Source organism: Balaenoptera borealis (genome assembly GCF_965194805.1).
Source record: "Balaenoptera borealis genome assembly, chromosome: 7".
Taxonomy (NCBI): Eukaryota; Metazoa; Chordata; class Mammalia; order Artiodactyla; family Balaenopteridae; genus Balaenoptera; species Balaenoptera borealis.
The window spans coordinates 106,647,086-106,673,720 of record NC_138864.1 but is presented as its reverse complement, the minus strand read 5'-3'; the positions used below and the strand labels follow the sequence as shown (position 1 = coordinate 106,673,720).

Sequence of the window (26,635 nt, the reverse complement as noted above, 5' to 3'; positions counted from 1 at the left end):
GCACCCAGCCGAGGGTCGCTGGCACCCAGACTCAGACACCCCCTCCACGACGTGCCTGCAGACAGGGATCCTCAGGCTACTCTGTTCCTTTCTAATTCTCAACCTTCGCACCTGCCTGCCCCAGGTCCCCTCCCTGATCACCTTCCGGGCCTCTCAGGGTCAGCTCCTTGGTCGCTTGTCCCACCTCTTCACTCACCGCTATCTTGACTACCCGTCTGCCGTTCTGAACGCTTTTCGGTTCCACAAGTGGGCCTCTTCGCTGGCCTCAACCTTCACACATCCTGTTCCCTCTTCAGGAGCATTCTTCGCTTGGGAACTCCTGCTCGTCTTCAAATGTTGTTTCAGCATCACCTCCTTTGGAAAGCTTACCTTGACTTCCCTTCCTAGGTCGGGTTCCCGACCTCTGAGGCTCGTCCTCGCTGGTTTTCACTTAGGATTTTAATGTCTGATTCCCACTGGAATCAGCTTACTCAGGGACCACTCCTGTCTTTTCGTCTTCTATTTTCTATAGTAATTTTTAATTAAAATCTTTTTAAACGAAGGAAATTTACATCAGTTGATTAAATTTTAGGTAGAAACTAAAATACATAAGTTCTAAAAAACACTATTTGCCCTTTAAAGTTTAGAGCCTGTATTTTTAAACAAATACAGCCATATTAGTTAGTTGATGAATCAGAACTTTGACCTTCCCCTCCCCTCTCCATCTCTGCAGGAATACCTAGGTTGGTCTTTACCCCTGATCTTTATCATGACTCTTTATGTGTTGTCTGTTTTTCTTCTCTCCTGCATCTCTCTCCCTCTCCCCCACTCTTGTATAGCCCTAATATAAAAGGGAATATAATTATATGTATTTTGTTATTTGTATCTGCTGACTCTTTCACTCTTTTATATTTTTAAAATTTAAAGTGTGGATGCAGAAAATGAGGATAGGGAGATTGTTTTGTATTTCTTTCTTTAAATGTGAAACTGCTATTTACTTGAAAATGGTTGCCCCCAAAATACGAACCTTTTTCATTGGAGGTCAGTTGTGCTTAATAGAAAGTATTCTATGTTGGACTAGAAAATATATCTGGAGCAATAGTCAAGAGGAGCCTTCTTTTATTGTTAGATGCACCACACACAGCCTAAGGGAGCATGAGACTAGGATTCTGCACTCTGCCTCCCCACGATCCCTTGTCCTCAGGTGAGGCCTCCCACCCTTAGGGTCTCTGAACTTTGTCAAGAACCATTCGGGGGCTGTGTGTAGAAGAAGGGACACTGCCATTGAGCTTGCATCCAACTCTGCTGCATTCAAACTCAGCGACCTTAGACAGGTCCTGTGACTGTCATTCCCTGTGGTAAAAGGGAGGTGATGTTATCGAGATCGCAACATTGGTGTGATGCTCCAAGGATAGGGGCTATGCAGGTGCTCCACTCGGCTTGGGTGCTGCCTTCCCCAGACCAGGGGAACCTGAACCAAGAACCACTCTGGGCCATAGACATGGCATAAGGAGGAAGCGGTGAGGACAGAGAGCATCACTCAGGCTCTTCCAAAATTGAAGGGTCCCCTTGCTTCTGGATGCTGTCTTATGGTGAAGTGCAAGCAAAGGGGAAGTGAGACTACACTGGTGACCCCCATGTGATCACTCCCAGTCCCCCGCAGTGGGACCGGGGTACACGGGGAACGAGGAGACTCGGCCTCCACAGCCCCAGGAGCCTCAGCAGAGATGTGTATCCAGGCCTCTTATTCTCAGTGGTGAGACAGCCCCTGCCCCGACTTCCCCTGGCCGGGGCATCAGACTGAGGGTGTGATGAGAGGCCTGATTCCTGTAGAAGCCACCGTGAGTGTGTATCTGTGTATGGGGATGGGGGAGCCACATCACCAAAGGGAACCGAAAGAAGCTCAGGGTGAGTGGTGGGGAGAGAAGGTGGAGATCCAGCAGGCAGCTGGACAAGACCCCCTCCCAACTCTGGACCTGCCCCCCTCAACACAGGCCTGGGCAGATGACAGCTGGCTTTGCCCCCAGTACCTCCCATCCAGGAGACCCATCGCCTCAGTCTGGGCTGTCGGGCTTCCCCAGGCTGGCCTGGTCCTCAGATGTCCTCCCGTTTCTGGGAACTTGCTGGCTAGACACTGGGCTCTGGACTCCAACAGGGCTGAGTCACACCCTGGCTCTACCACTCAGGAATTGTGTGACTTTGAGCAAACCTCGGACTCTCTTGGAAGCCCCATTTCCTGCCTGTAAGGTGAGAATGATAACATCACGGTCACAGATGGACTGTGAGGCCTAAATTTAACAAATGCTCAGTGAGCGCCTCCTGTGTACCAGGAGAAAGCGGCGAACCAGAGTCTACTTCGTCTAAACACCCTGCCTTCCTGGAGCTCCCATTCTATGGAGTGAGCTAGACAATAAACGCTTCAGTAACGAAACTGGGGGGACGGGGCGCTTCGTGGGTTGTTGCACAGTCAGAGCAGAGGCGCCACATGATCTGACTTAGGGTTTTACACGGCCACTCTGGCTCCTGCCTGTAAAGCACATAATACCACGTCTGACACGCGAAAGTGGTAGCTTCACTGCTACCGATGCCCAGGACGCCACAGCTGGGGCTTCCTTCCCCTTTCTTACTAAATGCTGCCTCCTCAGAGCATTCTGAGGTGTGAGCTGGAAGTCCCCCACTTGGCCAGCACTGTCACGCAGACGCCTCTAGACCTCTTATCCCACCCCACCCCACCCCCTTCCAAATCTGCACTCTTTCTATCTCTTCAAATGGCCTGAGTCCCAGGAAGCTACACAGCCACCCTTGTCCATCCCAGGTCCTGGCTCTGTGTTCCCTTAACCTTGTTGAGAACAAATGCTACTTCCCTTTTCCTTCGTGGTCAGCCCCTCTCCTCTCCCTAATCCTCTGCAATCTGGCTCCTACCCCCTTTCCCACGGATTCTGCTCTGGACCTTGGACCCAGAGCTCCAGCCGTCCCTGAGATGCTCAGGTACGCCTCAGAAACTCCAGTCTCTGCATGTCTTCTTAAACTCTCAGATCCTGAGGTTTCACTATTGCCTGGGTTTCTCACCATCCACTGCAAATAAATGCCCTGGGATTTCGCTCCTCGCTCAGCTCGGTGTCTTAGCACCCTCCCGCGCCCCGTGCTGCCTCGCCCCTGCCCTGCCTCTCAGTGCAGTCGTCATTGGTCCTTCTGCTGATTCTTCCCCCACCTATATCTTCCACCTCGACACCAGGATGCCTCTTGCCCAGATCCTCATCTCCCCACTCTGCCCCCGCAACTATGGTCTGATTCAGACACTCCTAAAATCTGATTGGTCTGATTCAGACACTCCTAAAATCTGCTTAGCTCAGTGTTTTGCTCAAACCACTTCCTCCCCAGTACTGGGCTTTATCAAGGAAGGGACTGGGGCCAGAGCCTCCACCGTTCCCGCCTGTCTGGAGGACTCACTTGAGAGCATGCAGCACTTGGACAAGGAGGAAAAGGAAGAGGAGGAAGTCCAACCTGGAAACCGCAGTCTTCCAGGGCTCCTGCAATGGGAATGGCTGAGCCCCTGCTTTGTGGGGACAGAGGCCACCCCAGTCCCTCAAGAACCAGCTGTGGACTTCAGTGTCCTCTCTTGTCCCAAACAGACTTGGTTGAAGCTCAGAGTCCATAGATGTCCCCACCGGGGAGAGGGACCCCATCCAGATGCACGAGGACCACCCGTCATTGATATGGGATGCAGGGGGCCCCGTGGCTTATCAGCCAGATTCATCTCAAGCCCCTGCAACTTAGAACGAGGGCTCGGGATCCCCACTGGGGCAGGACTGTTGTGCCTCTAAGGTGGGAAAGGAGGAGGGACTCAGTTGTGTCCAGGATGGCAGGGTCAGCCCAAGGGCATGGGGGGGGGCTCTTCTCAGCTCACATCTGGACCTCAGGATGGTGGAAAGATGACAGAACCACCCTGGATGGGAGGGGACTCTGGGGATGGCCCTGGGAGTCCAGAGGAGGCACTCTCTGGCCTGGAGTGAGGTGTGAGGTTATGGGAGGGGGCAGGGAGCATGATATTCGTCCCACGTGGCCTCTCAGCACTTCACCATGGGAGGGGGATGTCCCAGCTGCCACTCTCTGGCCTCCTAAGGGGTGGGCTGGCTGGGGGTTGTGGCCTGAGGACGTCATGTATGTGGTAGAGGCAGGGGAAGGAGCTCTTGGGGGCCAGGAGCCAACAGGGCTGTGGGAACAGGTGTTTGCTTCTTGCCAGCCAGGTACCCCTGGGCCAGGGCTACCGCCCTGTAGGAGTCAGGCCTGGGGGGCCCCAGATGGGGAACCCCCAGGCTGCTCTGCTGCTTCTGTGGCCTCTGAAGCTGGGGGCAGAAAGTCAAGAAAGCAGAGAGCCCTGAGGGCTGAAGGACCCCGGGGGGCTCCTAGAGCAGGACCCACTCTGCTCTCTTGGGTCCTTCTAGAGAAGGAGGGTGTCAGGACTTGCTAGAGGGGAGTCTGGAGGGAGTTCTGACCAGGCCAGTGTCCTGGAATCTCAGTGTTTCACAGTTTTCCAAGCCAGGAGCCAGCTGGAGCTCTGATGCTCACCCAGGCCCCCTGTGGCAGGCCGACTGGGCCCATAAGGGTGCTGGTGGGCATGCAGGACCCAGGAGTCTCCACCGATCTGTGCCAGTCTGAGGACCAGTCTCCCCGATTTCTTTCAGCCTCTTCTCCTCCCTTTCTCCTGGAGCAGCACTTCCAAAGCTGCAGGCAGGCTGACATGACCTGACAGCTTGTCCAGGGGCCATCACCAGGGGTGGAGGTTGGGGTGAGATGGGAAGAAGAAAGGGACACCTGCTCAGGTAGGAAAGAACTTATGGGGGCTTCCTCGTCACCCCCTAACTCACTTCAAAAGCTTTGCTTTGCAGTAACACATCAGGGGAGTGCCTGAGAGGACTGGGCAAGAGGGCGGTGAGCCCAGGGATCCTGGGTCCACCTGGAACTCGGCCGTCTAGAGATCAAGTGTGCTCAATCCTGCGTCCTCCTGCGGTTCGGGAGCCACGGGGGTCAGGAAAGATAGTAGGCCATGGGCTTCTTGCAGAGGGACAGCCCATCCCAAGCTACAGAGAAGAGCCAGGAGAAGCACCGCCAGGCTGGTGAAGGCCCTGTTGGAACGGGGTGTGGTGTTCTGGAGAGGCAGGCCACCTGCTGGGCTGGCTGGAGGAGCAAATACAGCCAGGTAATACTGATGAGCCCCTGAGACATGCAGGATACCGCTGAGCACTTTTCATACATTATTGCATTTAACTGTCATAACCAGCCACCGTGACGTGGGCATCATTCGCACATATCCCCATTTACAAAGAAGCGAGTTGAGTTACTTCCTAACATTGCAAACTTCAGTGAATTACTCATCTTACTTCTTTGCATTCTTAGCATTATCTCTGGTGCTCCTTGGCTTGAAGAAGCATCACCCTGATCTCTGCCTTCATCTTCACACGTTGCTCTCCTTGTGTCTGTGTGTCCAAATTCTCTTTTTTCATAACGACGTCAATCATACTGGATTAGGGCCCACCCTAATGACCTCATCTTAACTAATTACATCTGCAAAGACCCTATTTCTAAATAAGGTCACATTCAGAGGTACTGGGGGTTAGTACTTTAACACATGAATCTGGGGGGGACACAATTCAACCCATGACAGAATTTAACATGTAACCTACTCTCCACCAAACACTGGAGTCACATTTAATTCTCCCATCAACTGTACAAGGTAGGGATATGTATTAGCTTCATTTTATAGATGAAGACACTGAAGTTCAGAAAGGTTGGGCAATTTACTCAAAGGCACACAGCAATTAGTTAAATGAGGCACTGGGATTTGAACTTGACCACGAGTGATATTTGATCACTTTAGAGTCAGACAGACCTGGGTTCAGGTCCCAGCTGTGTGACCTTGGGTAAGGCATTCGGCCTCTCTGAGTCTCAGTGTCCTTGTTTACACAAGGGGTTAATACTATACTGTCAGCAGCGAAGAATTGCGGTTCAGCAGTGGGGGGGTGAGGTCTAGCCCAGTGCCTGGCACACAGTAGAAGAAGTGACGTTAATTTAAACATAGCAGTAGCCACTTCCCAGAGCACATCCTGTGTTCTGGTGGTTCTGGGTGGCAGCCTCACTATGGCTAGCTGTCCTCACTGAGTCCCTGGGGCAGGCAGAGCGAGGGAATCATGCAGATCCCACACTCTGCCAGCCCAGAGCTCCCTGGGGCTATCCCCCCACCTCCAGCTGCCCACCTGACATGCTCTCCACTGGGAGAGGAGAGGGAGCTGGCTGCTAGGGGCCTTCTTCCTCATGCTCAGGCCCCGGGATGTTGTCTGTATAGAAAATGTGGCCCGTGTACGAGCCAGAGAATGATCGTGGCCCCTGAGAGAAGCTGCCCTCTCCCCAGCTGTCTCTCCCTCAGGAACAGGCCCAGGAGAAAGCATAGGGTCAGAGAACAGAGCTGGGTGGGTGGATGTGGGACTGCGGGGAAGGGCTGACCACAAAGGGGCAGCATGAAGCGATGGCAGGTGTTCTGCATCTTGATTTGATCGTGGTGATAGTCACACAACTCTCTGCACTTGCCAAAACTCAGAGCTGTACACTGAAAAGAGTGAATTTCATTGTATGTGAATTAAAAATAAATACAATTTTTAAACAATAAATGCTGGAGAGGGTGTGGAGAAAAGGGAACCCTCTGGCACTGTTGGTGGGAATGTAAATTGATACAACCACTATGGAGAACAGTATAGAGGTTCCTTAAAAAACTAAAAATAGAACTACCATACGACCCAGCAATCCCAATACTGGGCATATACCCTGAGAAAACCATAATTCAAAAAGAGTCATGTACCACAATGTTCATGGCAGCTCTATTTACAATAGCCAGGACATGGAAGCAACCTAAGTGTCCATCGACAGATGAATGGATAAAGAAGACGTGGCACATATATACAATGGAATATTACTCAGCCATAAAAAGAAACGAAATTGAGTCATTTGTAGCGAGGTGGATGGACCTAGAGTAGAGACTGTCATACAGAGTGAAGTAGGTCAGAAAGAGAAAAACAAATACCGTATGCTAACACATATGTATGGAATCTAAAAAAAAAAAAAAGGTTCTGAAAAACCTAGGGTCAGGACAGGAATAAAGACGCAAACGTAGAGAATGGACTTGAGGACACGGGGAGGAGGAAGGGTAAGCTGGGACAAAGTGAGATAGTCACGTGGACATGTATACATTACCAAATGTAAAATAGATAGCTAGTGGGAAGCAGCTGCATAGCACAAGGAGATCAGCTCGGTGCTTTGTGACCACCTAGAGGGGTGGGATGGGGAGGGTGGGAGGGAGACGCAAGAGGGAGGAGATATGGGGATATATGTATATGTATAGCTGATTCACTTTGTTATAAAGCAGAAACTAACACACCCTTGTAAAGCAATTATACTCCAATAAAGATGTTTAAAAAAATACATTAGATAAATAAATAAATAAACAAAAATTTAAAAAGCCATTCAGAAGATCCAAATTCTAAATGTCAAGACGTTTTAGGAATAACTTAACAAATTTATTTAGGTTGTGGTTTCCTTTTAATGCAAGCAAAAGACGGATATAATATAAATATGCCTTAAAGAACAGTTTAAGTAAGTTTTAAATAAAAATTCTAAATAATTTAAAAAAGAAAAGCAAAAGAACAGGTCATCACAGAGAGGCAGGGGTGGCACCTGGCCCCTACCCTCTCCGTTTCTCCCTCCCTCCAGCCTGGATCTTCTGGGCTTTTCCCCTGGTTGTCCTGCTATACCTCTGCTGACTTCCTCCCGCTCGCAGGAGGCTGAGTATTGTCTCTGGGGTTTGATGACTTCTATCAGGCTCCCTGACTGCCCCAGGGACACAGAAAAAGGAGCTACCCTCGGTGTGATGGCTGCAGGTAAGAGGCGTGTGAGGCAAGGCTGTGGCAGGACGCAGGTGGAGCTAAACGGAGGCAGGTTTAGAACATTTGCAGAGATGTGAACAGGATGACGAAAGCCACTGTGAAACTTCCAGACAGCCAAGGCCTAGCATCAGCAGGGAACTGTCACCACCCACAGAGTGGCTGTCCTCCAGGACCTGCGACTGTGCGAGATTGGGGGCTCTACCTCTTCCACTCTCCCACCCTCCTATTTCTTGCCAGTGCCTCCCCTTAGCCAAATCCACCCAGAATCCAGAGGCCAAGGGAGCCTGTGTCATGCAGGTCCAGGTCAGCCGCTTTGGGGCATGAAGTAGGGCAGAAAAAAGCAGAGGGTGGTGGGGACAGGGGGCAAGAGGAGAGAAACCAGAGCCACTGGGAAGGGAGGACTCTCATGGGGAAATTGGGAGCATACCCTGGGCCCATGGTTACCTCAGGCTTCTACCCAGGGACAGCCAGGCAACCCAGCTCTTCCAGGGTGGGAGTTCCTAAATGAATGAATGAATGAATGATAAATTTGAAAATGGATGAGTGACAGAAGGAATGGGAATGGACCTGTTCCTATTGGCACTAAGAAGAAGGTGGATCATTTTTCCCAGGATCCCCACCCTTGCAGGCCTTTAAGGACTATTTCCAGAGTACCCACTTTGGGGCCCTACACAGGACCCTGAGCCAGAGAAGCAGAGGCCATGGGCTGGGCAGGACGGGGGCAAGGTGGGCCATCAGGTACTGGGGAGCCTGCAGGTCCTGCAGGATGAAAGGCTTTGCTCCTCCTCCCTCACACTGGAAACCTACTCTGGGGCTGCCTCCCGTCCTGCCCCACCCTGCTCCCCAGGCCCCGCCTTCTCCGGCTGGGCCGCTCAGGGACATAGGCTGGGTTCGCAGGGCTCAGTCAGGCGTTGGTGCCGCAGGGGAGGGGAGGCGCAGCAGGGTGGAAACCAAGGGACCTGTCACCCTGATTAGTACAGTGTGCACGTCTGCAGAGCAGCAGCCAAGATCCCCAGAGCGGGCCTCTTGGCGGGAGGAGCAGAGCCTGGCCTCGGACCCGTGCATGCTCTCAGAGTACCCTGGGAGGTAAGGCAGGTGGTAGCTGATGGGGAAAAGGAGGGTAGCCACCATTCCCACCGAGACCTGCCCCGACAACTTGTTGGTCCCTGGGGGCCGAGGGGAATTGTGGACCAGCTCCGGGGTCTACACCGAGAAGTATTCCAGGTGCAGGATGGAGAAGCAGGGGCAATTACCAGGGGAGCCTGACCACAGGGCCACCAATAAGCCACGCCCAGACCTTAGAACACGCATTTTCCTGGATCTGGACATCCGTCCTGACTCATAAAATCTGAGGTGACCCTGAGGACTGTGCAGCCCCACAAAGCTCCATCAAAGCTGCAGCCTCTCTATCACTGGGGCTGCCACCCTGTGGCCATCTCAGTGCCTCAGTCCTCCCTCCTGTGCGCCATCGTCCAAGGCCATCCTTCTTCAGGCAACTTTCCTGCCCACATGCTCTGCCCAGGACCTTTCCTGGGGACAACTTACCCGGATGGGACAGGAAGACAGTATAGTAAACTGTCCAGAGGTAAGCCCTAGAGTAACCACTAAGAAAATAGAAAAAAAATACAGTTAAAAAAAAAAACTCATTAAAGGAATAATAAAAATGTTATACTAGAAAATATTCACTTAATGCAAAAAAAAGCAGTCTAGGCGAAATAGAGGAACAAAAAGGAAATGATAAATTTAGAAAGCAAGTAAAATGGCAAATGCAAATACAACTATATTAGTAATGTGAATGGATTAAAACAAGATCCAACAAAATACTGTCTATAAGAGACATACTTTAGATTTTTTTAAAAAATATTTAGTTATTTATTTTTATTCAGTGGCTGCATCATGTCTTAGTTGCGGTGCGTGGGCTTCTCTCTAGTTGTGCAGTGCGGGCTTAGTTGCCCCGCGGCATGTGGGATCTCAGTTCCCTGACCAGGGATCAAACTGGCGTCCCCTGCATTGCAAGACGTATGCTTAACCACTGGACCACCAGGGAAGTCCCAGAGACATACTTTAGATTTACAGATACAAAAAGATTTAAACTAAAAGAATAGAAAAAAGTTTTATCATGCAAACAGCAACCATAAGAAAACTGGAGGCTATACTGTCATCAGACAAAGTAGATTTTAAAGCAAAAAAAGTAACTCAAGATAAAGAGGGACATTTTATAATGATAAAAGTGTAATGCATCAGAAAGGTGACAATTGTAAACATAAGTGCACCTAACAGCAGATCCATACCTCACTCCGTATACAAATGTTAACTCAAAATGGATCAAAGATCTTATATGTAAGAGCTAACACTGTAAAACTCTTATAAGAAAACACAGGGATAAATTTTTCTAACCATAGACTAGGCAATGATTCCTTAAATATGTTACCGAAAGTACAAGCAACAACAACAACGAAAAAAAACAGATAAATTGGACTTTATCAAAACTAAAAACTTTTGTGCTGCAAAAAAAACCCACAAAAAATGAAAATAACCCACAGTATGGGAAAAAATATTGACTAGCCATATACCTGATAAGTGACTTGAATCTAGAATATATAAAGAACTCTTATAACAAAATAATAAAAAGACAAATAGCTCAATCTTTTAAATGGGCAAAGGACTTGAATAGACATTTCTCCAGAGAAGACACATAAATGACTAATAAGCTTGTGTAAAGATTTTCAACATCATGAGTCATTAGGGAAATGCAAATCAAACCACAATGAAATACCACTAGGATGGCTGTAATCAAAAAAATCTGATAATAATAAGTGTTATCAAGGAAGTAGAGAAATTGGAGCCCTCATATGTTGCTGGTGGGAATGTGAAATGGTACAGCCACTTTGGAAAACAATTTGGCAGTTCTTCAAAAGGTTAAAGGTAGAATTACCATATGATGCAGCAATTCCACTCCCAGTAATATATCCAAGAGAAATTACAGCATGTCCTCACAAAAACTTGCACATGAGTCTTCACAGCAGCATTATTCATAATAGCCAAAAAGTGGAAGCAACCCAAATTCTATCAACTGATGAATGGATAAAGTATGGTCCATACATACAGTGGAATATTACTTGGCAATAACAAGGAATGAAGTATGGATACATGGTAAAACATGGATAAACATTGAAAACATTATGCCAAGTGAAAAGCCAGACACAAAGGATTACTTATATGAAATGTCCAGAATAGGCAAATCCATAGAGAAAAAATGTGGATTAGTGGTTGCCTAGGACTGGGGTATGGATGGTGGTGGGAAATAGGGGGTGAATGCTGAAGGGTACGGGGTTTATTTTTGGATGATAAAATGTTTTAAAATTGATTGCAGTGATGATTGCACAACTCTATGAATATATTAAACTATTAAGTTGTACTCTTTAAACAGGTGAATTTATGGTATGTGAATTATATCTCAATAAAGCTGTTACCCAAAAAAAATGCCAAACATATAGGAATTTGAGGTCACTACTCTGTGCCAGGACATCTGGTAACTCATTATGGCCCCAGCTGTGGTTTTGACCCACTGGCCTCTACTCCCTTGCCATCTGACCCCCTCTCTTCATATTACCTGGACGGAACAGCTGCCACTTCCCCTCCCTCAGCCCCTGTCTAAGATCTTGCTTGTCTCAAAACTGTGGAGCGGGGCTATGGTGCTGAGTGAGATCAGGTCCTTGACCAGAGGCCCCATGGCAAGTCTTGGCCCAAACTCCTGCAAGACTGTCTCTTCTGTCTCTAGGGGGCCTCATTCACGTCATAGCCAATGTGGATCTCTTACGAAACTTTCCCAGCCAATGGAAGGGAGTATTCTGTCTTGAGAAGCTGCACTTTTCACTAATTTGCACAAAGTTGCCTTACAGTCTGAATATGCGCTGTTCTGTACAGTAGCTACTAGTTACATAGGGCTATTTCTATTGAAGTGAATTAGAATTAAATAAAAAGTAAAAATTCAGGGGAGTTCCCTGGCAGTCCAGTGGTTAGGACTCCACGCTTTCACTGCCGAGGGCGCGGGCTCAATCCCTAGTCGGGGAGCTAAGATCCTGCAAGCCGCGTGGCACGGCCAAAAAATAAAAATAAATAAAAATTCAGATCCTCAAGTGCACTAGCCATATTACAGGGGCTCAGTAGCCTCATGGGACCGTCGTATTGGACAGTGCAGATATAGACATTTCCATCATCGCAGACAGTTCTATTGGACTGTGCTGCTCAGAACCACTGGAAGAGGCTTTGTGGGATCTTGAGAGCAGGACCATGAGGGATGGGAAGAAGCGAAATGGGTGGGAAGAAGAGGAAATTGCAGACGGGAAGCCACACATGTCTCCTCCCCTCTTTGCCCCACCTTCTTAGCTTCTCCAAGCCCTAATGGGATCCCCAGGGAGCGGTCTTTGAGAAAAAAGACAGTCAGAAAAGAGATTGGGGAAGCCCCAGGTTCTCCAGTGCGCCCAAGGCTGATTGGCAAGCTTCCCTCCAGGCTGGAGAGCCTTGTGGCTTGGAGGTCCCTGTGTGGCGCCTGGAAATATTTTGCCAATACCCCCCACCAGGTCCTGGCTCTGCTGCAAGGTTCAGATATGCACTCTGATTGCCCTGGTCTTTCTTTGCCAAAAACAAAAACAGAAAAATGCACACACACTCCTAAGATCCCAGCAGGTTCCATCTGACGAGGAAGTACTGAGTTCCGACTGTGATATTAACCTGTGAGTGGTGATGGTCTAGTGTGTGAGCTGACACTGGTACTTGAGTAGGCATGCTGCAGCTTGGCACAGTCTCTGGAACACAGTGAGGTGGACCCCTGAAGGCCTTTTAAGGGGCAAAGGAAGTCCTTCCTGGAAGGAGGCTGGCGGCCTAGTTATTCTGAATTGGGAGGAGAGGTGGCCGGCTGTGGTGCACAGCTGTGGAATTAGAATCTCAGATCTGTGATAAACAGCACATCCCCCCATCCCACCCCACCCCCGTCACAGCTGCTCAGCCGGTCAGCCGGGGTAACCTTCTCCTGGGGTGAACATGATGTTGTGAGCAGGGAGAGAGGGTCCTAGGGGAGTAGGGAGGTGGAGACAGGAGCCACTGAGGGAGGTGACTTGGGGGCAAGTTGGTGACTCGCAGGGGCAGATGGGGATGGGGGTTGGGATGCGGCACATCCTGTTCCCAAATACCACGTCCAGACGACATCGTGTGGCGCACACATGCTTGCACGCGGTTGTGTGGGCCACGTGAAGGGTGTGGAAGAACAGACCTTGTTACCATTGGTTACACCAGATGGGAGCGATGGGCAAGGAAGGGCTGGAGCAGGTGTAATGATGGGCTTTGCCTTTATTCCTTTGTGGTAGTTTATTTCATTTGTTACAACTGGTGTGACTTGAAAGGTCAAAATTTAAGTACAAAATTTAATCATTTACTAATCCCTTCTCTCCCTCCCTCTTTACAGCAAACTTTTGCTTCCAGCCACCAAAGCCAGAGGGAGAACCAAGCTGCTGCTATTGACAGTACAACCTGAAGGAGGTAAGGAACAGAAAGTAACTTATGTTGGGATCTTCTGTGTACCAGGGGCTGCACATGCGTCAAGCACACATCACATGTTTGTTGCCTCATTAGACTCTCCCAGCCTACGGTAGAGGTTATTACTTCCTTTTCCAGATGAACGATTTTGGCTTAGGGAGGTAGAGTAACTTAGCAGAATATGTGGTAAGGTTAGCATATCAGCTAAGGGCCCAGGAGAAAAGAGAATTCCCCTCAAAAGGGCTTAGCTAAAGAGAACTTAAAGGAGGGACCATTTACAGATCTGCAGACACGGTATAAGAGAATCACCAGGGAACTAACAATAGCAGGGAGCCATTGCCACTCCCTGGGCTGAGCGGATAAGGGGAAGGAATAGTGGTACCATGGGAGCTGTGGTGAGCAGGAGGAGACCAAGAAGAAATACCCCAACCGCTCTCCTCTCCTGCCCTTCAGGCCCTGCCTGTGCCTCTCATTGGCTGACCCAACAGGAAGCCAGAGGGCACGAAAGCCAGAGTGATGCAGTCTGTAGGGGGTGGAGAGGGAGAACGAATGCAAGAGGTAGAAAGGGAGATCAACCAGCACAGACAGTCAGTGGTGGAGCAGGATGTGAACTCAGGACTCACTGACTCTAAACCCTGGAGCCCTTCTGCTGCCCTGCATAGCCACACACGCTACTGTGCCCACACACCCGGCTGGGTCCCAAACACCACTCCATACATGGGGACATCCTGTCAAATAAGGACTCAAGCCTGGGCCTGAGATAGTCCTTCTTTCTCTAGCCAGAATGTTCCTGTTCTAAAGAAAGTACTGGATTTTGGTGAGGATGGTGGCATCTGGTTCCACTAGCCCAGCAGAGAAATGTGAGCCCTTTATTCCAAGCCTGACATTTGAGTGCACCTGCGGTCATGTGCTCATGCACCTCCCTCTGCCAGGATCCACATTCCCCTTCCCTTGGCCTGGCCCGGGCGTTCTGGCCATCGCTATTCCCGATTCATTCATCCCTATATTCCTGTGTCTGGCTCAATACCTGGCACCAAAGAGGCTTACACTGATCAGTCACGGTGGAAACTCAACTGCTCTCCAAATAACACCCTTTCCTCAGGGCTCTGGGATTTTATTTCACAGAGCGAGTTTTCCAGACGCTTCTGTACCTTCTGTTGCAGATAAAGAATGTTAATATTGCCTTTTCAGGTTGGGCCTCAGCAGGAGATGATGATGATGTCAATAAAAATAATAATATATTTTGGGTGTTTAAAATGTGCCAGGCACTGTAAAAAGATTTTTATATTCATTGTCTCATTCGTCAGACAGTGCTTATGCAAATTCTCTCAGCTGCACCTTATTCCAGTTCTCCACAGGCTGCAAGCGGCTCTGCACAGGTGCATCCCAGTGGCGTCTTGCCTCAGGCCCTGGCTATAAATCTCTCCTGTTTGGCTTTGGAATTTCTCTGTTGCACCCTCGGTAGCCCACTTGAGCACTCATTCACACCTAACTGAGAGCAGCTAATGCCCTCCGGTGCTACCCTAGACCAGTGGGGCACTGATGTCAATGGATAAGTGCTTCCACTTTCTGGCTGAGCTGCTTTCATACAGATGGTCCTGTGGGACTGGACACACAGATGCCCATAGCAGCGACCAGCTCCTCCGTAAGGCAGTCTTGTATCGGCTTTTCATCCTTCCCTGTTTTGCTCTCCCTACCCCTCATTCCTGCTGCATGGGATCATATTCCAAAATAAACTTGCATGTAAGCCGTTGTCTCAGGCTCTGCTTTCAGGGAACCCAGGCTAAGACAATCCTTATAACAATCAGGACGGAGGTACTATTATTATCCCCACTTCACAGGGGAGGAACCTGAGGCTTAGAAAAGTTTAGTAACCTGCCAAAATCATACAGGGGGTAAGGGCAGAGCCACTGAAACGTTTAGGAAGGAAGGAGAGGGTGTGAAACGCTCCTCTCAGGAGAGGGAGATTGGATTTACCAGGGAATTGTAATAGAATTTCTGGCAGTCTTGTGTGTCTGTTGAGGTTTGTGGCCATGAATTTGAAGCAAATCCAGTCACCCAAGGGCCGGGATGTTCTCCAGCGATACTCAGGTGCTCCGACGGAGGCACTGTGGGAGGGCAAGGGTGAGGGGTTGGGCAGAGCAGTAAGCAGCTGGGAGCCAGGGTGACCAGGGGTGTTGGGGGGCTTGGGCTCCTGGTGATGATAAGGAGTGTGGGCCCTGGGACCCCAAGGACCTGGCATTGAATCCAGGCTCTGTGGTTTACTCCCAGCATGACTCTGAGCAGCTCACCTGACTTCTCAGATTCCTCATCTCTAAAATGGGAATAAAGGCATCCTCACCCGCATGGTTGGGGGGACAGTTAGAGATCCCATAAGAGAAGTAATAAGAGCTAATGCCTACGTGCCCAGCCCCATGCTAAGTGCTCTTTCCAGCCGTTAATTTACTAACCCTCACAAACACTCTGTGAAGTGGGTGCTGTTAGAGCCACAGGTCACAGAGAAGAAAAATTAGCCACTGTAAGTTAAATGACTTGCCTGAGGTCACACAGCAGAAAGCATCAGACTCAGGATTTGACCTGGTAGCCCTCACCAGAGTCTGCTCTTAGCCTCTCCTCCACCCAGCCTCCCAGGAGACCTGCCTTCTAACAGGCACCATTTTCCTTAACCCTGGTGGGAACAGAGCTGCCACTTCCTAGTTCCTTTTCCAGCCAGCTGGCCCTGGCTTTCCTCTGCTCCTGTGAGCCTAGCTCCAGGCCAGCTGAGGCCAGTTCTCAGCATTGGCTCACATTCTCCCCGTCCCCTGCCGCTAACTGCTCAGGGCCTATTAGGGGCCCACACTTCTGAGGAGATACACTGCTCTCCCTTAAGGTACTTGGAGAGTGGGCTTGAGGGACCTTTGCCCTGACGTGGGCTGGGGGATGGGAGCGGGGAGCAGGGTGGCTCTGATTTGCTGGCCTTTATGGGGAGGGAGACTGCTTTGGCGGGCTTCACGGCTCCACCCTCCATGTCCCTTTGCCTGTGAGCTTGGGGCCCATCCCCACCTCCCCTGCTTCCAGCTGCACTGAGGAGTTTCCCAGCCTTGTGGCCCACGTGACCAGCTTCTCTCACTTCCTCCCTTTGGCCCCCTCCGCCTGCTGAGCCCAAGGCCCAGCCCTGCCCCTGGCCCGGACCCACCCCCCCTACACACACACACAGGCCAAGCCTGAGCCCAAGAGCTGGAAAATGGGCTGGAGAAGAAAGGCCTTGGCATTTGGGGCCAAGCCTGGGGCTGCTGGGGTGGAAAGGAATGGTGAGTAGAGTCCAGGAAAGAAATGTAGAGGTGGAGAGGGGAGACCGGGAGCCCTTGACTTTGGAGACCTGGAGCAGCACCTCTTGTTTTTATTTATTTACTGAGCACTTAGTCTGTGCCGACCACTACCCTACCCTAAATTCTTTATCTATCTAGTCTCTCTTAATCCTCACTGTAAGTTTATAAAGTAGATATTATGATCCCCAGTTTACAAACAGGGAAACTGAGGCAACTAGAAGTTAGAGGCCTAAGGGCAAGTGGAATTGGCCAAGCAGGGATTTGAACCCAGCTCAGTTTGCTTCTCCTGTAAACAGGTGAGGAAGGGAACCCCAGGGTGACGAAGTTACCCAAGGGGCTGGGAGACCAGCTGTCCCAGAGACCAAGAGTGATGAGTCTGTGGGGTTTTAGAGCCTGCTCCTGGGTCACATGCAGGAGAAGTCGCCCCCATCCCCTCCCAGCTTCCTGCTCTCCCGGGGGCTCCCCTGCACCTCTGAGCCAGGTCTGGGGGTCAGGATGGGGCCGGGCCCCGGGGTCGGGTCGAGGTGCCCATCAGGAAGGCAGGCTCCAGGGGGCGGGCTGACAGACACCAGAAGCCCTCCCTGAACAAAGGCTGGGTGGGAGGCGGCCTGGCGTTTCCACACCCCGCCTCTCCCAGCGCCTGCTGTGCCGCGACCACAGTCAGCAAGGCGGGACGAGCATGGCTAGGGCCGCGGCCGCTCTGCTGCCCCTCGTTCTGCAGCTCACGGGCCTGGCACTGGCCCCGGGGACCGGCAGAGGTGGGTCGGGGCACCAAGGGCTTGGGGGCAGACAGGCAGGACCTCACCTCTTGCTCAGCCCAGTCTGAGGGAACGGCTGGGGCCGGGGGCCGCCTCCATGGGCCCTGCCTCGGGGTGCGTGCGCCTCCCAGGCCAGCCTGAGTCCTCCCCGTCGGTGGAGGAGCCAGCATGGTCGGGGCAGCACGGAGACTGTGGCATGGGGTCCCGGAGCAGGACAGGGCTTCCTGCTCTGGCCTCGAGAGGAATTCCTGCAGGCAGCGGTGGGGGAGAGTCTGCCCTGGAATCTGGGAGTCTGAAGTTAATTATTTGTCTTGAGAAAGGGGAAAAAAAAGAAGGCCCGCCATGGGAGCTGACTTTGAGTCTCTGTGTCTGGCTTTCATCCAGAAGGACAGGCAGGAACAGGGAGGTCAGGGCCGGGACTGTGCAGGGGGGGAAGGGAGGGGAGCCGAGGACAGGTCCACGGGGAGCAATCAGGCTTTGTGCAACAATCAGGAGCTCTTTCTGCAGGTCTCTCCAGGCAAAGGACCGGCCCGATCTTCCCTGAGGGTCCCAGAGGACCCTCAGCTTCTCCCCGACCCCTTTCTTGGGCCTGATTAAGCAGGCCTGGAGGGAGTGGCCTGAAAGGAGGAATCATGGGGGTGGGGTGGGGTGTCGAGCTGGGGTGGAGGGTTTAAGATACTGGGACCCCATCCTTGGCCGCCCTTCATGGGGCTGGGAAGGAAGTGAGGTACAGGGGCCTTACCAAGACAGAGAGCCATTCCAAGTGACGACACCCTGCCCAAGGTAGGGGTGTGGGTGGGGGGCGGGGGGGTAGCAGGGTGGGCTGAAAAGATGAATGGCACTTGGGAAAGCTCACATTTGGACTTGCTGCTGGGAACCTTCAGATGTGTGATTTAGAAAGGTTGTGAAAGGAGAAGAGGAGCACGTGGAGGCAGGGAGTCTTCAGCCTCCTGAGTGGCGACAGAGGGTAGAGGAGAGGGGCTGGGGGGGATGGGTTGGGGGATGACTGGCTGAGACCAGAGACTGATGGACTTTGGGAGGGGTACAAAAGAGAGAAGCTGAGCCCCAGATTTCTGGGTAGGTGGGGATGGCATTAACCAAGCCGAGGAACTCAGGACAAAACAGGTTTGGACGAAAGAAGACAATTTAGGTCTTGGACGAGAATCTTCAGCCCCCTTTGGTGGAGGCAGTGGTGGGCGGGGGAGTGAGCAATATTGTTCCCCCGCTTCACGGGACTAGTGTCCACGAGAAACCCTTTTAGCCACCCCCAGGCCCAGCCTCACTAATGAGCTGCCTCGGTAGAAAGACCCTTCCCTCTCCCTCCACCTCTTCCTCTGCTCACTCACTTCCCGCTCCAGACCCTCTGCTGCCCCGCCCGCCTCTGCTGGGAGGAGGGATGATGTTTGTGGGAAGGACACCTGGAGTCAGACAATGACCCCCACCACCTTTGTTTCCCCGACGGTAGGAGAGGGATCAGAGTCAGGTGAAAGTGGCCGTCCCCAACCCCAGGCCTGAACTCAGAGGTGCCCCCTCCTAGGACCCAGTGTGCTCCAGAACCCAGGACAACCTGTCTTCATTCTCATGGTGCCTTGAAATCTAGTTGGGGGCCCTACCAGCACCCTCCCCAAACCCTTCAAGAAATGCAACCAAGTCCCACTTTCTGGAGCCCACTCCGCCCTGTGTGGAGTTCCCAGGCCCCTCTGCCACAGGCCTGGAAAACAGTGGCAAGGCTTGGGAGTGGCGGCAGAGGGAAGAGTTGCCCCTCCCTGTGCACGGAAGTGGTGCCCTTTCTGAAGGTGAAGACAAGCAGAAGGAGGCTGGGGTTTGCCCACAGACCCCATGTACCTGAAAGCAGCCCCGCCTTTCACTCCTCTGTCTCCCTCTCCTGTACTTCAGCCTGTGCTGGCTTGTGGGCCCTCCCAGCATGACATATCAGCTCCCCAGGCTGCCCCTGGCCAAGTCCGTGGCCTGAGTGAGGCTGGATGACCCTGGCACAGCCCCCATGGCTGGGGACCCCTGCAGAGTCAGGTCAGGCTACAGGGAGGCCCTGATCTAGATCCTGCCCCCAGGATCCCAGTGAGGCGGGGTCCCTAGGGCTTATATACCTGCCTGAGGCTCTTACTACTTGGGAAAGCTGGTCTAGGTCACTTTCGTGCACCCAGGGCTCTCTCCTCCTCCTCCCATGCTTTCACTCCAGCCCCCCTCACAGACCACCTCTCCTTCCCTGGATGGGGGGTGGCAGGTGGACAAGGGTGGGGCACAGGATAGACATCAATGGGAAGACAAACCCAGGAAGTCTTGCTAGCCCCTCACTGACAGGCCCTCCCTGGATTCTTGTGCTTCCAGGAGGGGCCGTCCCCAGGGAGTCTCTGGGGCTTGCTGACATCCACGACTATCAGCTGCAGGCGCCCGCCCACTCCTCAGCCCCTGTTGGGGCCCCCCAGAAGCAGTGGCGCCCCCTGGAGGAGCGACTGGAAAGGCTGGAGGCTGAAGTCACAGAGCTCAGAGAACAGGTACCACTGGAGGCAGTGGGTGTGCGTGGGGCAGGGCAGGCCTCATGTAGTGAGAGGGAAGGAGAGAAGGGGGGCCCGCGGGACCCTGAAATAGAGTTTTGTTTTAAATGTACATAGAAAGATTCTTATCTGAACGGTTCTTTTTCTTTTTTTAATAAATTTATTTATTTATTTATTTATTTATTTATTTTTGGATGCCTTGGGTCTTCGTTGCTGCACGCAGGCTTTCTCTAGTTGCGGCGAGTGGGAGCTACTCTTCGTTGCGGTGCGAGGGCTTCTCATTGCAGTGGCTCCTCTTGTTGCGGAGCACGGTCTCTAGGCGCATGGGCTTCAGTAGTTGTGGCTCACAGCCTCAGTAGTTGTGGCTCACGGCCTCTAGAGCGCAGGCTCAGTAGTTGTGGGGCATGGGCTTAGTTGCTCCGCGGCATGTGGGATCTTCCCGGACCAGGGCTCGAACCCCTGTCCCCTGCATTGGCAGGCGGATTCTTAACCACTGCGCCACCAGGGAAGCCCTCCGGGCTAAGAACTGTTAAACAGTTCTTAACATCGGTTCTTTCATACCAGGGAAGAACCTCCGGGTATTTGTTTTGTCAGATTTTCATATTCTTTCATGTATTCGGCAAACATTATGGAGCATGATCAGGAAAGATTTCGGATAGATAAAGGTCTTTAACTGTTGGGTCACAGGCACTGAGTCCCCTTTTGTCTAAAGGAGAGGACTGGGGGCCCGTGATCCCCTGCGAGCCTATCCAGACCCCAGGCTATGAGAACTGGGACTGTTTGAGCTGGATTCTGCCTGGAAGGGGACCCACTTTTCTCTGGAACTGTCACGTTTCCTTCTCATCCTGCCTTGGCTTTCACACCCCACAAATCTGTGGGAGTTGGTGGGGAAAGCTGAGCCAGTGCCTCTTACCCCCACCTCTCTCCCCAGAACAAAGACCTGCAGGGGAGGGTGAGGCAGCTGGAGTCCTGTGAATGCCACCCGGCTTCGCCCCAGTGCTGGGGGCTGGGTCGGGCCTGGCCCGAGGGGGCTCGCTGGGAGCCTGATGCCTGCACAGCCTGTGTCTGCCAGGACGGGGCCGCACACTGTGTCCCCCAGCCTGGGCTGCCCCATTGCCATGGTGAGTGCCATCCGCCTGCCCACTGGCACCACCTCAGGGCCCGGAAATGGCCCTGAGCGCCTGAGCGACAGCACCATCTCCTCCTCAGGCTGCAGCCACAACGGTCAGGCCTATGGCAATGGGGAGACCTTCGCCACAGACGCCTGTACCACCTGCCGCTGCCTGGTGAGCTCCTGTGACCCACCCTGGATACCCCATACCTGTTCCCCTCACCTGTCTGCCTCACCTCAGCTACCTGTCGCTGCAGCCTGGTGTGCTGAATGTTTAGAAGTGGGGTCTCCCTGCCCATCCCCCCAAGCCTTGCCACTGGCCGCCTTCAGCTGATTCCTAAGAGTTCTGCTTTCTGGAGCTCAATCCCCACGCACACAGTGGGGTTCTTGTCTTCCTATACCTGCTCCTTCGCCTGTGGACCCTCAGTGTCCCCAGTCATCCATCTGTCCCTGCCATCTACCTGCCTCTGCTCCCTCACTTGGCTCCCCACCCACCTATTTCTTTCCTCACCCCTCCACTGAGGAAGCCCTTGGTTCCCTTCCTAGGATCTCTCCACGCTGGGGAATTTGCTGGCACCTGGAAGAGATGGTTTCCGAGGGTCGAGAGTGGCAGGAGATGATGGGGGAGGGGGAAGGATGTCTCTTTTCTGTCCTTGGGCCAAGGGTAGCCCACGTAGTCTGAGCCAACTCAGCCTCTTGCACCTCTGGTGGGTCCCAGCCTGGGGAGAGGTTTCAGTTCTGGAGGCCCTATCCTCCAGGGTTCTGATGCCTACTTTCCACAGGAAGGAGCCATAACCTGCACCCAGAAGCCATGCCCAAGAGGACCCTGCCCGGAGCCGGGCGCGTGCTGCCCGCACTGCGAGCCCGGTCAGCCTTCTGCCAGCCCCAGCCCCACCTCCTGCACTCGTTCTGGGGCCCCAGAGCCTGGCCTGCCACCTGCCACGTGTCCAGAGGGCGTCTGCCCACTCGCTCTGGCAGTGGCTAGGGTTGTTCAGAAGCGAACCCCAAGTCAGCAAATGCTGCCTCTGACTTGGGACTGAACCAAAGGCTCTCTACATCAGCAGTCCCCAACCTTTTTGACACCAGGGACCAGTTTCATGGAAGACAATTTTTCCATGGACCGGGGTGGTGGTGGGGGAAGGTTTCAGGATGATTCAAGCGCATTACATTTATTGTACATTTTATTTCTATTATTATTACATTGTAATATATAATGAAATAATTATACAACTCACCGTAATGCAGAATCAGTGGGAGCCCTGAGCTTGTTTTCCTGCAACTAGATGGTCCCATCTGGGGGCGATGGGAGACAGTGACACCAAAAGTGTGTTGCTTATATCCAGTCTATTCCATAAGATGCACCTTAATTGTCACTTGCCACCCACCGATAGGGTTTTTTTGTTTGTTTGTTTGTTTATTTATTTATTTATTTTATTTTATGGCTGTGTTGGGTCTTCGTTTCTATGCTAGGGCTTTCTCTAGTTGTGGCAAGCGGGGGCCACTCTTCATCGCGGTGCGCGGGCCTCTCACTATCGCGGCCTCTCTTGTTGCGGAGCACAGGCTCCAGATGCGCAGGCTCAGTAATTGTGGCTCATGGGCCCAGTTGCTCCGCGGCATGTGGGATCTTCCCAGACCAGCGCTTGAACCCGTGTCCCCTGCATTGGCAGGCAGACTCTCAACCACTGCGCCACCAGGGAAGCCCCCGATAGGGTTTTGATATGAGTCTGCAAGCAACTGATTTATTATGGTCTCTGTGCAGTCAAACCTCTCTACTAATGATAACCTGTATTTGCAGCCGCTTCCCCGCGCTAGCATCACCACCTCAGCTCCACCTCAGATCATCAGGCGTTAGATTCTCATAAGCAGCACGCAACCTAGATCCCTCGCAGGCACAGTTCACAGTAGGGTTCGCACTCCTATGAGAATTTAATACCACCGCTGATCTGACAGGAGGCGGAGCTCAGGAGGTAATGCGAGCCATGGGGGGCAGCTGTAAATACAGATGAAGCTTTGCTCACTCGCTTGCTGCTCACCTCCTGCTGTGCGGCCCGGTTCCTAATAGGCCACGAACAGTTACCTGTCCGTGGCTCGGGGGTTGGGGGGACCCCAGCTCTACCTGATCTTTTTCCCTTCCTCAGGCAGCTTCTAATCTAGTGAGAAGATAAATATATATAGCTAGTATAATACAAGATTTCAGAGCTAATGAACAGATTAAGAGGAGGTGGAGAAAGGTCATAAGTGGTCAGTCGCCAGAGGAGAGGGCAGGAGGGCAGGGGAAGCCCACCCAGACTAGGTGATCAGGGAGGGCTCTACATACAACAGGTCATCCGAGCTGGATCTTCAAGGGAAAGTGGGGTTTCACCAGAAGGAAAGGGTGTACTTGAAGGCCCTCTAGGCAACAGAGTGGGGAAAGGTGTGTTGCAGGAAATCAGACTGGGAAGGCCAGTGGGAGCAAACTGCTGTAAGCCTTACAGTTTGGACTTTCTTCTGTGGACAATGGGGAGCCACTGAAGGCTGAGAAGCCAGAGTGTGGCATGTTCAAAGAGGCGTTTTTGGAATTTTCATGTGGTATGGGCTATATGCAGAGAGACCAGTTAGGGGGCTATTACAGTGGTTGCCTAGGCATGGAGCCAAGGATGGCAGTGGGCTGCAGAAGGAGGGGTGTTTCCAAAGAACGTAGTTGGATCCCATGGAATAGTGGACTCTGAGCTTGGGAAACTAGTGGTGCCAGTGACCTGAAGACAGCTGGAAAGGAGTGGAGGCAGTGGCTATTACTGGTTCATAGTCAGGAAGATAAGGTTGCCGGGTTTAGCAAATAAACATATAGATACCTGGGACTTCCCTGGTGGTCCCGTGGTTAGGACTCCATGCTTTCACTGCTGAGGGCCTGGGTTCAATCCCTGGTCAGGGAACTAAGATCCTGCAAGCAGCACTGCCAAAAAAAAAAAAAAAAAAAGGATGCCCTGTTAAATTTGAATTTTGTATAAATAACATTTTTAAATACAAGTATGTCCAGTGCAATATTTGGGACATACTTATACTAAAATATTATGTGTTGTTCATCTGAAATTCACATTTAACTGGGCATCCTATATTTTCTCTGGCAACCCTACCCCAGGAAGAATGGCAGCTGCTAGTTTGAAAGGTGGGACAGAGGCTTAGGTACTGGTGAGGTCTGGAAATGTAGCCTGAGAGTTTTGGCCAGAGATGAGGAGTAAAGTCTTGGGAGTTGTTGGATCTCCCAACAAAGAAAAGGGACACACACACACATCGCTTGCAGGACACGTGGTGCCTCAGGGCCACTGCTAGCACATATAATGTTTTTGGTGAAATTTTAAAAAAGGCACACTTTCCTCAATGCTTCCGTGTGTTGTAAAATAATGGAAATCTAGTGATTATTCGAGGCAGACACTATACTGCCATCTGCTGGAAAGTTGCAGTAAGTATACAAATCTCTGAGAATCACCTGAATGGTGCCCCTTTGATGTGGCGCCCTTGGCCGTGCTTTCGCCCCAGTTCTCTGGGTCTCTTACTTGGGGGCCTGGCCCTGGTTTTGCAGACTGTACTGGAGGCCACAGGAGTGGGGAAACGTGGCAACTGGAGCCCTGTGTCATCTGTACCTGTCAGGTAAGGGAATCAGAGCCTTGTCCCATCCACCACCCACATCCCCACCGCCCGGCTTAACCCCAGGCCTGGCAGCGCCAAGCCCAATCTGGGGTCCTGGCAGGGCTGCTGCTGCCACCCCGGCATTGAGGCCTGGAGCCTGCTAGGCCAGCAGAGTAAATCGGCTTGGGCAATAGAGGAGGAAGGAGGGCTCAGTGTCTACCCTGCAGGCAGGGACGGTGCAGTGCCAGGGGCCCTCATGCTCAGAGCTCAACTGCCTGGAGAGCTACACCCCACCTGGGGAGTGCTGCCCCATCTGCCGGCCAGGTGACCTCCCCCCCACCCTGCCCCGCCGTCCCCTCGGCCCCAGAGGGTTCCGTACCTACTTGGGGTCATGCCTTCCCTCGGGTAATGTCCACCCACCCTGCTCTCTGCTGACCAGTCCGTCATCCTGGCAACACTCCCCAGGCTGTGAGTATGAGGGGCAGCTTTATGAGGAGGGGGCCAACTTCCTGTCCAGCTCCAACCCTTGTCTCCAATGCTCCTGCCTGGTGAGTCCCCCGCACCTTTGCCCAGACCCTGATCTTCCTGGGACACCCCTGCCTACCCTGGGTCACACCTGCCACTCTTTCAGCCCCTCACATACTTTCTGAGGCCTGGTGCCAGAGAGATTCTCCCTCCATCCCCACTCTGTGGCCCATCCTGCTGTCTCTGGGAGCCAGACCCAGGGGCAGTACAGCTATGGGTGCATTACAGAGGAGCCTGGTTCGCTGTGTGCCCATGAAGTGCCCGCCCATCCCCTGCCCTGAACCAGCCCTGAGGCCCGGGCACTGCTGCCCAACCTGCCAAGGTGAGCGCCCTGCCCCTTCCCTGGTAGAGCTCCAGGGAGGGCTGTTATGCCACTTCTTCAACCCAAAGCCCACTCTGCTGGCCTCTGACCTGCGGGTTCCGTCAGTGGGGGGAGCCATGCCTGGCCATCCCTGCTCTGGGGCTGGAAGGCCTGGGCTCAGATTCTACCCTTGTCAGTGGTTATGTACCTCTGAGGGAGCTACTCCGTGCTTCAGTTCCCCATTTGTAAGATGTGTGTAATGATATGTACGTCAATAAACGTTGACTATTACCTGCTTTGTGCACAGAAGACACAGGGTGGGCCCTCGAGGCAGACCACTAGAGGGTGACACTAAGTCCATGCCAGTACTCTTGCAAAGGCAGGATTAGATTATGCACAGATACTATGGAAACTCAGAGGAAGACGACCTAATGCAGCCTGGGCAGAGAAAGGAAAGCATCCTGGAGGTGGCGAGTCTGCAGCGAACCTCCAGGTTAAAGAGCAGTTAGCAAGGTGAAGGGCGGAACACGGTGGAGGGCATTCCAGGAAAAGAGGGCAGCTTGGGACTGACACTCAGTGTGAGGTGGGTGTGTGTTAGTCGGGAAGGTGCAGGCAGGCAGGAATGGCCAAAACTTGCGCTGAGACATGGGGAGGGGCCAGAGACAGGTGGGTGTGGCCATGCTGGCCCTGGAAGGCCGGGAAGGGCAGGCTAAGGAACTTGGGCCTTAGCCAGCCTGGGGCGCTGGAAGGCTGAGGCGAGGGGTCCAGGCAGAGGCAGGATCTGGTCTGGTTTAGGCTCAGAGGAGAGCCCTCAGAGGGCATGTGAAGGAGGGGGTTCTGGCTGAAGCTCCCACCAGGCCTCCCTCTGCCCATCGCCCCCCAGCCCAAGGCTGCACAGAAGGTGGTTCTCACTGGGAGCATGGCCAAGAGTGGACCACACCTGGGGACCCCTGCCGGATCTGCCAATGCCTGGTGAGTCTCAGTGCTGCTCCTGGGCTGCCCCCACCCCTCCCCGACCCCAGGCCCGCCAGATTCGTTCCTTCATTCCACTGAACACATCCCAAA

General features: G+C 52.5%; 1 protein-coding gene and 1 long non-coding RNA gene across 12 annotated transcripts in view; one reads left to right on the top strand and one right to left on the bottom strand.

The window, feature by feature from the left end:
• The first annotated feature begins 17,364 nt into the window (after window positions 1–17,364).
• The window catches only part of KCP (kielin cysteine rich BMP regulator), a 33,064-nt gene continuing 23,793 nt past the window's right edge, over window positions 17,365–26,635 (top strand). For 3 of the 11 annotated variants that reach the window (XR_014246915.1, XM_082399960.1, XM_082399954.1), the window contains exons 1-9: window positions 17,365–17,514; window positions 19,861–20,027; window positions 20,959–21,148; window positions 21,237–21,313; window positions 21,921–22,005; window positions 24,698–24,765; window positions 24,972–25,292; window positions 25,498–25,591; window positions 26,454–26,542. Coding sequence is in view for 8 of the 11 variants with exons in the window: in XM_082399960.1 (XP_082256086.1) it covers window positions 17,436–17,514; window positions 19,861–20,027; window positions 20,959–21,148; window positions 21,237–21,313; window positions 21,921–22,005; window positions 24,698–24,765; window positions 24,972–25,292; window positions 25,498–25,591; window positions 26,454–26,542 (1,170 nt within the window). In the remaining 3 variants the exon portion in view is untranslated. The remainder of the gene's footprint in view (window positions 17,515–19,860; window positions 20,028–20,958; window positions 21,149–21,236; window positions 21,314–21,920; window positions 22,006–24,697; window positions 24,766–24,971; window positions 25,293–25,497; window positions 25,592–26,453; window positions 26,543–26,635) is intronic. The other 8 variants (XR_014246913.1, XR_014246914.1, XM_082399959.1 and 5 more) reach the window with 5 other exon arrangements.
• On the bottom strand, window positions 20,168–24,687 carry LOC309632547. The gene is made up of 2 exons (XR_014246972.1): window positions 23,970–24,687; window positions 20,168–20,493 (listed from the first exon to the last, which is right to left on the bottom strand). It is a non-coding gene; the product is annotated as an uncharacterized lncRNA (long non-coding RNA).